This window comes from Diorhabda carinulata, chromosome 5, assembly GCF_026250575.1.
Source record: "Diorhabda carinulata isolate Delta chromosome 5, icDioCari1.1, whole genome shotgun sequence".
NCBI lineage: Eukaryota > Metazoa > Arthropoda > Insecta > Coleoptera > Chrysomelidae > Diorhabda > Diorhabda carinulata.
The window spans coordinates 8,405,100-8,417,126 of NC_079464.1; the positions used below are offsets into that span (position 1 = coordinate 8,405,100).

General features: G+C 32.8%; 1 protein-coding gene across 1 annotated transcript in view; it reads right to left on the bottom strand.

The window, feature by feature from the left end:
- Positions 1–5,849: 5,849 nt before the first annotated feature.
- The window catches only part of LOC130893840 (uncharacterized), a 115,298-nt gene continuing 109,120 nt past the window's right edge, over positions 5,850–12,027 (bottom strand). The window contains exons 5-6 of the mRNA XM_057800258.1: positions 9,013–9,214; positions 5,850–6,089 (exon numbers count right to left, since the gene is read on the bottom strand). Of these exons, the coding sequence (XP_057656241.1) occupies positions 5,983–6,089; positions 9,013–9,214 (309 nt within the window). The 3' untranslated portion in view covers positions 5,850–5,982. The remainder of the gene's footprint in view (positions 6,090–9,012; positions 9,215–12,027) is intronic.

The window sequence follows — 12,027 nt, forward strand, 5'->3', positions numbered from 1 at the left end:
TCAATTTTTTCAATAGTTTATCTACTACGCGTAGTTTATCTAACAGATTTGATGCGGTTTTTTCATCCATATTAAAATTCTTCTACATATTTTCTTTTCAAGGCATTATAAACCTCTAGAATCTATGTTCTAGACTTGTCTTTTTGCTATCTCTTTCTCAACCATCTGATCTTTACTTCTACTTCCATTTGTCTATTCTCGTTTCTAATTACTATCAGTTTGTTTTGGCTTTCTTAATATCTAAGAGCTAAAATCTAAAAGCATGAAGGAATTATGTTTCTCATCAAAAATTTCAAAATTGTATTTCAACTTAAAGCATTTGGTTTTTACCTTTTACCTAACCTAACCTCATCTATGTGAAACAATATTATACATATTCTATACCAAGAATAAAGCTAGAATATACAGAGTGTTTCTAAATAAGGGGAGAATATTAATATTTTGCTTTCTAATTGACAATATACGTAATTATTTTTATTTATACCGCTGATCGGAACCATCAAAGTCAAATGGTGACCTCGTCCTTATTTCATACAGAAGCTGACGTCTTTGGAGCACTATAATGTGGTGTCAAAAAGACAGAAGTAAAATAACGCTCAGTGGTATCAAAATCTCAGAGACTTCGTCAGATTGTGGACATTCTCATTTTTTATCACTGTAGTATACTGAACCGTACTAATATATTTTTGAAAACACCATAATAAAGATTATACTCAATTAATGATTATCAATAATTCTGAAATTCTCAAATAATGCGAGACCAATTTCAAACAAATACGCCATAAAATAGCCTTTAGTTGCATTAGAGAATAAAGTAACAGCTCAGAAATAGATTAAACTCAAAATACCATACCCTCCAAATGGCAGAGTAATCAAACGGTCATTCGTTCAAAGTGAAAGTTCGAATCAATTAGAGGAAAAATTACTCCACCAACCGAAGACAGCAAGTTTTACTATTTAGATCAGAAGCCATAAGTTTTAGAGTCGCAGTTACTTGAGGCTCGCAACCCATTAACTAATGTGTGCTTTTATCTTGATGAAAAATCTGCGACGAGTCATTTCTTAATTCAATTCACCGTATTTTATTCGACTATCCAAAGGGTTATTCTCCTTTTATTGACGATGAGAAAACTATGTTTTTATTTCTGCCTTTTTTGTGCAAATATCTGACTATTGGTACGTGGATGATACAGAGTTATTTTTAGGTTAGATTTATCGCTTTACAAACTTAAATAATCCAAACACTGATTTACACCTCAATTGATTCGATCCAATGTAGGAATGGGATAGAACTGGAATTTTAGCTCTAAGCCATAAAATCAATTTATTCCCGAAAATTGGCTATTAGTCTGAGAGTTAATAGGAACAGGGGAGATTGAAACAATTTCATAAGCATGCATATATTATAGAGTCCGAAAAATTTAGAATGGAAAATTATACTCCATAACCTTCTGATAGAGCAGCACGTGGAATATATAAGAAATTTACTTATTAAAAAACAATATATTCGTTTGTGAAACTTTTTTTAGATATCTTTGAACTCTCTCAGAATCAGTTACAGAAACAACAAAAACAAAATACATTAAATATGCAAATATTATAATACTTTGAAGTCATAACAACATATAACAAATACATCAGACGTATTTCAAAATACAACGAAGTTTCGAAGAAAACCGTAGTTGATTTAGAAGGAATACATGGTATTAACTACCACGGAATAGTACTTTTGAATGTAGATGATAACAAATACTAGGGAGAGCCTGTACGGAAGATAGACAAAAGACCAAGTTTTCATGATGCAACTTCAACAGATAGCTTACGAACAAAATCTGCATTTGCTACAAGGGTTGCTACTTGAGTTTTGAGATATCGCAACACTGACGTTGGGATGATTTTCTACAATTTTCGATGTGGACTTTTTTTTTATTAAAAAAGAACCGCATCAACCATGAAAGGTTATTGGCGGCGGAACAATGTGAGTAAAGTCTTAATCTAAGTTTACAAAACAATTAAGCACTATATTAATTTATAGTGTTAGTCAATTTTAGAAACTTTTAGAAACTTATTCATCACTGTCGACATAGTTTAGCGCACTTTTCATTTCACGTGGAAGTTCACTTTCTAGTCGTTCCTGATGGTATAGTGGACATTGGACAATATGTTTTACTGTTGGAGGAGTATCGCAGGCGAAGCACAGTTTTTGTTGCTCTTTCTTCAATAGGTACTCATGGGTTAACTTGGTGTGTCCTATTCTCATGCGATGCTGTATCACTTAATCCCCTCGTTTTTGTGATATTTTCCTTTTTGGTAGTAGATTTGGTTTGATACGTTGGAGTTTATTGTCTTTGAGTTTTTCCCATTTTTTGCCATATTTCCGCCGAATGTTGTTTAATATAGCTTCTAATGTCGGAATGTGGAATTTCAGGAGGTTAGTTTTCTATTCTGTTGATACTGCAGGCATCTTTAGCTTACCGATCGGCTTTCTCATTTCCTATTATACCGACGTGGGATGGAATCCACATCAACTCCACTTGTTTATTCTTATTGTGTAGTGCTTCAAGGTCGGTTTTAATTTGGCATAACATTGGGTGGCTTGGGTATACCATCAATATTCCCAGTATTGCACTTAAGGAATCAGTAAAAATTAATGTCTTTGATTTGCGCTGTTGGATTATATGATGCAGGGCTTTGGAGATTGTTAACAATTCTTCCGAATATGTCGAATATTCCTTGGGTAGCTGAAACTGATAGGATGTTTCGACGACGAAAGCTGCGCAAACGTGTATTGTTCTTGATGAATATTTTGAAAAGTAATAAGGCCATATTCAATTATCAATATGTGTTTTTATTTGTCTATTTCGAAACTTGCAGTAATATGGAATGATGTATTGAGGTCTGATACACATGAAGCAGTTCGTTGTGGCCGGAATGACGATTCTAAAAATGTGTGTCTAGATAATTATTGCTCAAAAAGTTATTTCCCAATTAGCTTGGAAAATTCGAAAGAAATATATACTTTATATATACTTATATAAATGAAAATAAATTCAACTAAATTTCATAAGAATAATGATAATTATTTCAAATAGACAAAATTAATATGACCAAACTTATGAAGTTGAAAAGTTTTAAATACCTTAAGCTTTATACCGCCCGATATCCGTTAAAATAGGTACTACGTCATCAACGGCGTTTGTGTAGAAGAGAGTCCGGTCCATTTTACAAAATGCTACTGGCTAGAGTCACTATTTTTGAGACAAAGAGTATACATCGAAGTATACATTTTTTGATAAAAATAGAGCAGGTGTTTCTTCATGGTCAATGAGACAATTTGCTACAAATAGCATCCTTTGCGTTGTTTAGCTATTTTGTCATAAATAACAATTTCAAGTGATGAAATCCGCAGCTTGAAAGCTTCAAGGTAATAAGTTCAAATTTTTTATCGTTATTTCCAATGTATTTTTCGCTAATAATAATAATAATCACCCTCACCAGAATCTACTTGAATATAGTATTGGACACCGAGAAGCTGAAACAGTGGTGACGAATGGCACTACACGGTAGACATCATCACGACCTCAACCAGCCGCATGTTTCAGAGACCGAAGGCTCCATGATGGCTATCCAGGATCAAGGATAACACAATAAATGCAGGAAAAATATTATCAAGGATCTGAACACTGAATCTGATAAATGCAGAAAGTGTCAACAAACATCAAAGACCATTCAGCATATAAAATCTGCTTGTAGTGTGTTAGCTAATACTGACTACTACACCGGCATAACCAAGTGTGCAACATCATCCACCAAAAACTAGCCATCAAGTTCGGTCTTCTCAATACGCATTACGAGTACCAGCCTCAGAATGTGCTGGAAAATGACAATTTTAGACGTTACTTTAATTTGCTCGACAAGTGAAGAACCAGCTCCGACTTCTGTAAAATTCTATTGGTCGAAATGAACATGGTCTCCAGTAGATATCTCTGTTAGGTTTTCAAAAATCAAAGATATCGCGGAAGGTCAAATTCTGTTATATCTCCGTTGCCGTATTTTTTCTCATTTTGACACTTTAATGAATACTATTTGATACTAGGTGACCCGACAGACGTTGTCCCGAGTTAACGATGAAAAACCATATTTAAAAAAAAATGTTTTCGTATTTTGTTTGAGATTTCTCAAAATTTATCAGTCCGATTCGGTTCAAATTGTATTCGAAATCTAATTTTGTTCAAGTCCTTTCGAATGACCTCAACTGCAAGGAAATCGCTCAAGTCGTTCAAAAGTTATGAGAGGTTCACACACACGTTGTTGATATCGATTCCGTTTAACTTCACTCCGCGCTTCGCGTTGCTCGTCTGTTTGATTTACTCTTGTATATCTTTGACTCGCAGCATTGCGAGTTCTGCGACTTAAGTTTGTACTAGTACTATGTCTAGTAATATTAGGCGTAATTGCTCTGAACTAACCGTGATGTACACGAAGAAATTCAGTTTTCTTACATCCTTTTTGTGGGAAATAAGAAATTAATTGTGTTTTTTATCAAAAAAATAACTTCGATCGAAGCATTTGTTTTAACATCCTCCTTGATGATATTTGCAGTACGCATTCTGTCAATTCTATGTCAAACGTCATAATATTACAATAAAAAAGTTTATATTATCTAAAGACCTAAATTTAGATTAGAAATTAGTATTATTGAACAAGTATACTTAAATTTTCTAGTTTTCCGCGCCATTTATTAAATTTTTTTATTTCATAAGAATCTTCTCCTGACAATAACCAACACAACAACAAAAAAATAGAGAAATCAGTCCAGCCGTTTACGCGTGATTCTGTGACCATGGGAAATAGCAATTAATTCTTATATTTATATAGATATGAATGTCGTATTTGTACATTCCGTTACAACACACTATATTGAGCAGACTAATTTTCTAGTTGGGGGCTAATGACGTAGCTTGCTAATCGAGTCGCTACACGGGAAACGGGTGGAGTGACATTTTTCTTCTAATTTTGATAACTAATTATACAGTAACTGTATATTTTCGAGACACCAAATAATTCACTAAAATCAAGTTATGAAATGCCCGTTTTTATAATATAATCCAAATTTCGTTTCGAACCTCATTGTGATGATGATAACCTCGTCATTTCCAAAGGATTGAGTTATTGATAGCAGAAGATGGCCTTGTGAACTCACCTTATTAATACTGCTCCCGTAATATTGTGTGTTTTATCCTCAATAAATAGATTGCAGTACATCAAACAAGACTACGCAAATTAAATCGTTTAGTGATTGAAAACATTCGTCCACTTATATAGAAATTTGACAATTATGTATGAAGAAATAAAATTAATATTCAATCTTACCAATGACAAGTTGGTAAGTTTTTTCCTTCAGTATTTGGTACATATGTGAATGATACACTATCTTTCAAGAAGAAATTATACATACGAAGATTATGCGTATTAAGTAATGTTTAATGACGGTCCGCGAGGTGGATGTCAAACAATGAAGTGGAAATCTACAATCTACAAATAAGAATAATTCAAATTCTTTATTTTGATAACAAAAGTTGTTTATGGTGATCAAAATATTAAAATTCACATTCTAGCCAGTTATACTATGAAAACTCATCTTTGCCAAAATTATATATGGGTATAAAAAAATTGTTTTACTTAAATTTCCCAAGTAATCAAATCTTTCGTCATTTTTTTTTCATCGTATTCTCTAATTGTTTACATTAGAATGAATTACGTACCTTTCAGTATTTTAAAAATTTTCAAATTGCGAAGGAAAAAATGATTTGGGTTAGCAAAGGAATTGGAAAGAATAAACAGTTTAATTACTTTGTGTAAATATATTGCATAAACAACAAATAACAATTATTTCTCTCTTAACATCTATAATTGATTCAGCCATCAATGTTTGAACAAAAAAATTACATTATTACCAAGTTCTTACATATTCATGAAAAGTTATTTGAACAGCTTGTAACTAAAAATTGACATCGTTGAAATTAAAATACTCAATTTCAGAGCGGGGTGAGACGATCTGCAATTCGGGGCAATGCTATAGGCGCTTACTGTAACAAAAAAAAATAATTGCTCAGAATAATTTTATACATAGACGTAGTTGAATCCGCTAGAGCAAATATTGAAATATTTTGTCCAATTAAACAATTAAACAGTAATTTCAACTCATCTCATGAATCATTGATAGTTACATACAAGTAATGTTATATTATAATAAAATATTACACATTTTGCATTTGGGAAGCTGCCAAATCAGCTGTTTTTATGGTGAACACCGAGAGATTTGCACTACCTGCAACTCCTGCGAGAAGTGAATCGACCCTTGTGCTTCACTTGCCTCCTAGACTTAGATCTGAATGAGTTCCTTCGTGCAGAATCGTTAGTTAAAATTATTTGAAGCAATTAAAATCGTTTCCAAAATGATTGTTATAAAGGTATACTGGTGGTACACGGTAAAAAAAAACGTCGGATTTTTATTTTACTCTCTTTTTGTAAAAAATGAGTCATCTCGCACCTCTCGATGTAAAATTATCTTTCACAAAGGAAAAGTTATTCAAAACTATACATAAAAAGGAAAAAGCTGAATTGTAGAAAAGATATTAATCGATAAAAATCATTATCTTTGGTGTAACTTCGCACCCTTAAGTACAGCCAGTATTATTTGACTCAAGTTTTTGCTTCTAAAGCCTAAGTCTATAGGTAAAAGATACCAAAAATAAATCCATACAATGGTAAAAGATTTTGTATATATGAAGAAGGTACACAACGTTACACATAACAATTGCTGCACATCATGTTTTGACATTCTTGAGTATTTATCCCTCGTTTTGTTGCCTTTGTTCATTGTAATGTGACATTTATCCTTACTTGAAATGTTAGGTCCAGCAGGCGCCAAGACATCTAACTCTTCTACGGGATTCTACACACGAAGTCGCGGAATTTTCTGATAAGTCTCGCAACATGTTTTACATTGTGATCAGTTTGTACAATGAATATGCGTTTATCATAGCCAAATCTAAATGGTTAGAAAACACATGGACAGGCCATCGACAAGTTCCGGTGGGTGGTACACTACAATATCTAACCTTTTGATTAATTGCTCTAGCTGTAACTCCAGCATTGGTGTTATTGTAGTGCCTTCCGAAAGTTTTTTTCCTACTTAAGGAACGATTACACCAGTATGCATAGTGGTAACTAGCAGGTGAAATATTACAAGCGCATTTTCAGTCATGCGCATGCGGATATATTCGTACTGCCATTTTTATGTTAAAGACTATTTTTGGAATATTTTCCTCACTCATATCGATCTGATGAGAACCTAATCTGTATTGACAAAGCCTAAGCTTGTCTTGTAACGTTTTTATACAGGTTATTCCGGGACTTCCTGCAAAAAACTCGGGAATGACTAGAGGACGTGAAAATAATGCAGTGACATGGAAAAACATTTCTAATACGAGCCCTCGATTCTGAGTAAAAGGCCTTCAAGCTGCACCTATGAATAGTTGTCGTTGATGCGTTAATTTATAGTGACATTTTGCGTATGCTAGTTGTGGGAACATCAACTGCTCTAAAGCTGCTGTTCGTATACTTCGTTCTTGACCTTCGCCAACTTTTTTTAGAAGAGCCCTTCCAAAAATATCATTCGTCAAAAAGTAATGGAACCTAGTTCACTCAATTAGCCCACTTCGAACATCTATTATAGTTTTTTTGTATTTTTGATTGAAGATGTAGGATAACCCATTAAATTTCTTCACATTCCATTTTTTCCTTATGTAAACAACACGATGTTCGACAGTATGTAGTTTAATTAAAAATGTTCAATTGTGTTTGAATACCTCCTGTAAGTATTTTCAATAAATAATTACAATTTATGATGATTTTTTTAAGAATATATCTTTATGACAAACGGTTTCCTTGGCATGTAGAACGATCTAATACTCTACATATCTCCTAAGCCGTGATTTTTATCAAGTTGAGCACAGAGTCGCTTGTTGTTGTAGTGTAGAATTATTTTTTTAAACATATGGACATACCTAATCATCCATTGAAAATTCATGATGTATAATCTAGCAAATATATTTAAATATAAGTTCTGTTTTCAGTGCAGGTCGTTCAAAATCAGCTGTTTTACCAGTACCATCGATACTGTGCGTGATATTCCGATATTTCCGCTCGTGTACATTTGATATTAGGCGGCCAAAAAAGTTTGTTTTTGTTGGGTACCACAAAATTTGACAATCACTAAGAAAACTTGATCGTTGAAAGGAATTGCTGAGAAAATTCAATCACTTGAATAACATTCAAGAGATGTCTATGAGATCGTGACAGGTGACGAATGATGGATCCATGCATATGGACTGTATAGGTCTTTGAATACGAGAAATCTAGAAAAGTTGTTCGCGCACGAATCATTTCCAAGCAAATGGACGCCTCTTTTCTCAGAATAATTGGTCAATGATGGATTGTGGACAAGCATTTGTATGCCAGAATTGTTCATAAATATCAGGGAAAGCGATCGCAGAAGACTAATCATTCTCCACCATGAGAATGCGGACTATCACACAGTCAAAACATCGAATTGATGGGTCATTCACGGTACAGTCTTAGTTTAACACCTAATAATTTCTTTTTATTCCCGCAGATCAAAAATAAATTGTAATGTCAACGTTTTTCTACACCTGAAGAAGCTGGTGATGCAATCAAACTTTGAAGGTACCTAAACGCATCAAAAGTGTATAAATATATGTTATTATTTGCCTATTTAAAAACTTAAGTGGCAACCCTCGTAACACCTATAACTTACTAGAAGTATAAGCACAATTGACAGTTAAATTCAGTTGCTTCAATTAATATAAAAACAAACAGTTCAATTAGTCTAAAATTGGTAATTTTGTTGTTGATTGATAGGAATAGCAAGGTTTTCAGATACAAAAATATGCAAGAAATGTTTTTACTAATTCAATAGGAATTCACCTCTTTCTGGGACGGGCTCACGAACACTACGTAATTTGAGTACTGCCTCTTCGTGATACAAATCTCCAATCTCCGCGATGCAACGTAGTATCAATCTTCCACCGTCGAAATGTTCTTGTGAAAGGAGCATGTTAACGTTCAAATCACTCCATGAGGGCATTTCGTTGAATTTATTAGATCGTATAGGCTCCTGTTTTGCAATCTGAAACAATGGATGAGAACAAATTAGAAACTTAGACTCCTGTTGATAAAAATAAAACTCAATTCAGAAAAGTAAGAATAAAATGAATTATAACAAGTAGGTAATAATTCAAAATGTGAAATTGTGATTTTCAATCCAATTTTTTATTGACTATTAGAAGAAATTAAGGTGTTTCATTATTTTCTTCTGACATAATGAAATTGTGGACTTATTAACTTTCTTTTCTCTTTTTCATCTTATTAGCAGACCCAGCATTCCGAATAGCAGAATGAATATTAAAAAAAATACTGAAGAATCGACTGTAAGCGAAATGAAGGTAACTGGGTCATTTAGTTCACAAATAGATTAGTACTAGTATTTATTTAACATTCAACTGGTGAATAATTAGAGGAAAGGTCACTCATATGGGGTAGCTTCTTTCTCAAAACACCATAATAAAATAACAAAAGTACTTTTAAGCATTATTTTCATATCTCATGTTTCGTTGCATATTCTATCAAGCATATAAGGAGAAGCAATATGATAAATACAGCCGATGAAAAAATGCAGTTTGAAAACGTGAACTATCTCAAATTAGTGGCATATGATATCCTAGTATGGGGTACAATACGTTCGCAATATGGGGTACCCAATTTATGCTGTTAATTTTGAAAAACTATACACTTAAAAATTATTTTGTTTTTTTGAGAAATATTTATCTATGGAAATCAAATAAATACACCCAACGAAAAGTTTCATCTTTCATAAACAAGAAACAGTCATCATATAGAGAGAACATAAAACAAAATATTCAGAAATGCAAAAGTCACAAATATACAGACTATTTTCATAACTAACATATTCAACATGAGTATATTTGAAGCAGATCTGCCACGTTACTCATTCTTCGCCTCAGACATCTTCGGAGTAAAAATAGGAAGAGTTCTTCAAAATTGTCTACCTAGTCGCTTGAATCGTAACACACTCCGGTTCAGGAGCCGAATCTTAAGCAGAGTTCCAGGATAGCAGATTGCGTTTTTTTGATTTTAATTTAGCAACTGACTGTTTGGTTTCATTTTGTTGATTCGGTTTTGAACCATGAATATTTCTTTCGACGCCCGAAGGTAGAGGTAAATTTTTTTATGCTATCCTCTAGTTCTTCTTTGAATGGAATACGAACTATAAATTGGAACAGGCATAAACCTGACTAAAATTTTCTCCTCATTTCCTTGAAACATCATAATAACCATATCAGATTGAAGCTTGGTGGCAAACTTGACGAGGTAGACGCTATTATCAGGATAACCCCATTTGAAATATATTGATTTTCCATAAGGTTTCCCTAATCATGTCCATATAAGACAGCTCTTAGGATCAACTTATTGAAGAGAAAAATATTTGACCTTTGTCTAAGCTACTTTAAGAGAGACAGTTAATCAATAATATGAAGAAAAATTGATATCAATCTAAACCAGATATAAATCTACGTGAATAGAAATTCCTGAATATACCTAGTAAACATAATATATATAAAAACGTTCTCTCTTATTGGTTTACATCCAATTGTAGGATATTCTACAAGTTTTTTCTGTGAAATTAATCTAATTTTATATAAAAAAAATTAGAAAAATGGTATATATTGGGTGTGCTTTCAAACCATTGTAAACTTTTCCATGTAATGTATATATATATCGGAAATGTGGAAAGTAATCCAAAGAGTAATCAAAATAAGAAAAAACCTTCCAAGTGTAGTGATTAGAAAATGATACTATGAAAGAGGAAAAAGAGACGAAGATACTCTGGCATGCTATTTTGAGCAACAAATTACTAAATGGTAAATTCCAAAAGTTACATGGTAACTTGAGGAATTACCCTGGACAATTGGCTAATTGGCCCACACATAGTGTCGTGACATGTCGAGAGTACTCGAGTAAGTTTAGCTTCATCCAAAATCGTTAAAACACAAGTGATCTCAATACAAGGCTATAGACATAGAGCTGACGATGTTTTATTTTAACATGAAAAAACGTGAGTACTTATTTTTTTTAACACAGAATTTAAAAATAATAATTTGGACAACCTGATGTACGGTGAGCTGTTTCTCTCCTTGGTGATAGAAGCTCCTTCTTCAGGGAACAACCGCTCACTGGATACCGAAAATACAACGATAAGTAAATAGGTTATAGCTAAATTTGTAAATCTGAGAAATAACACTTTCATGCCATCCCATTAATAAAGTAATATTTTGATTACTTATTACAAAAAAAGCTTCTACAGCAACAACAGTTTAATTGTTAAGGGTGTTTGAGAGGCTCAAACCTTTTATGAAAAGAATATCCCATATGAAAATATACAAATGTGAAGTATCTGATAGATATAGAAAAAATTTTGAAAGACTTCTTTTCTATCATTATTTCACTATTATTATTTGTGTTGACATAGATAAACAATTTCCGTTTGCATTTCTTGTTGTCCGCGCACTTCAATTTGATCCTTTAGACCTCTGACAAACACAACATAGTTGTGTAATTAAGTTACATGTATGCGCCTAGTCTTAGGCGTATAACCAGTTTAATTGATAAGCACCAAAATATTTGGCATTTTGATGAAATTCGATCAAGTCTAATCTATCGCTTTCTATGAATGTGTATGGATAATGAATATTACTTGTTAGCAAAGTAATTTTTTGATTACATCTTGGAGAACTACAGGAACAACGGTGTAAATGTTAAAGGTGTTTGAGAGGCTCAAACCTTTTATAAAAAGAATTTCTCATAGGAAGATATTCCATTGTGTAATATCTACATTGATATTTACGTTCATTCATAGTGATA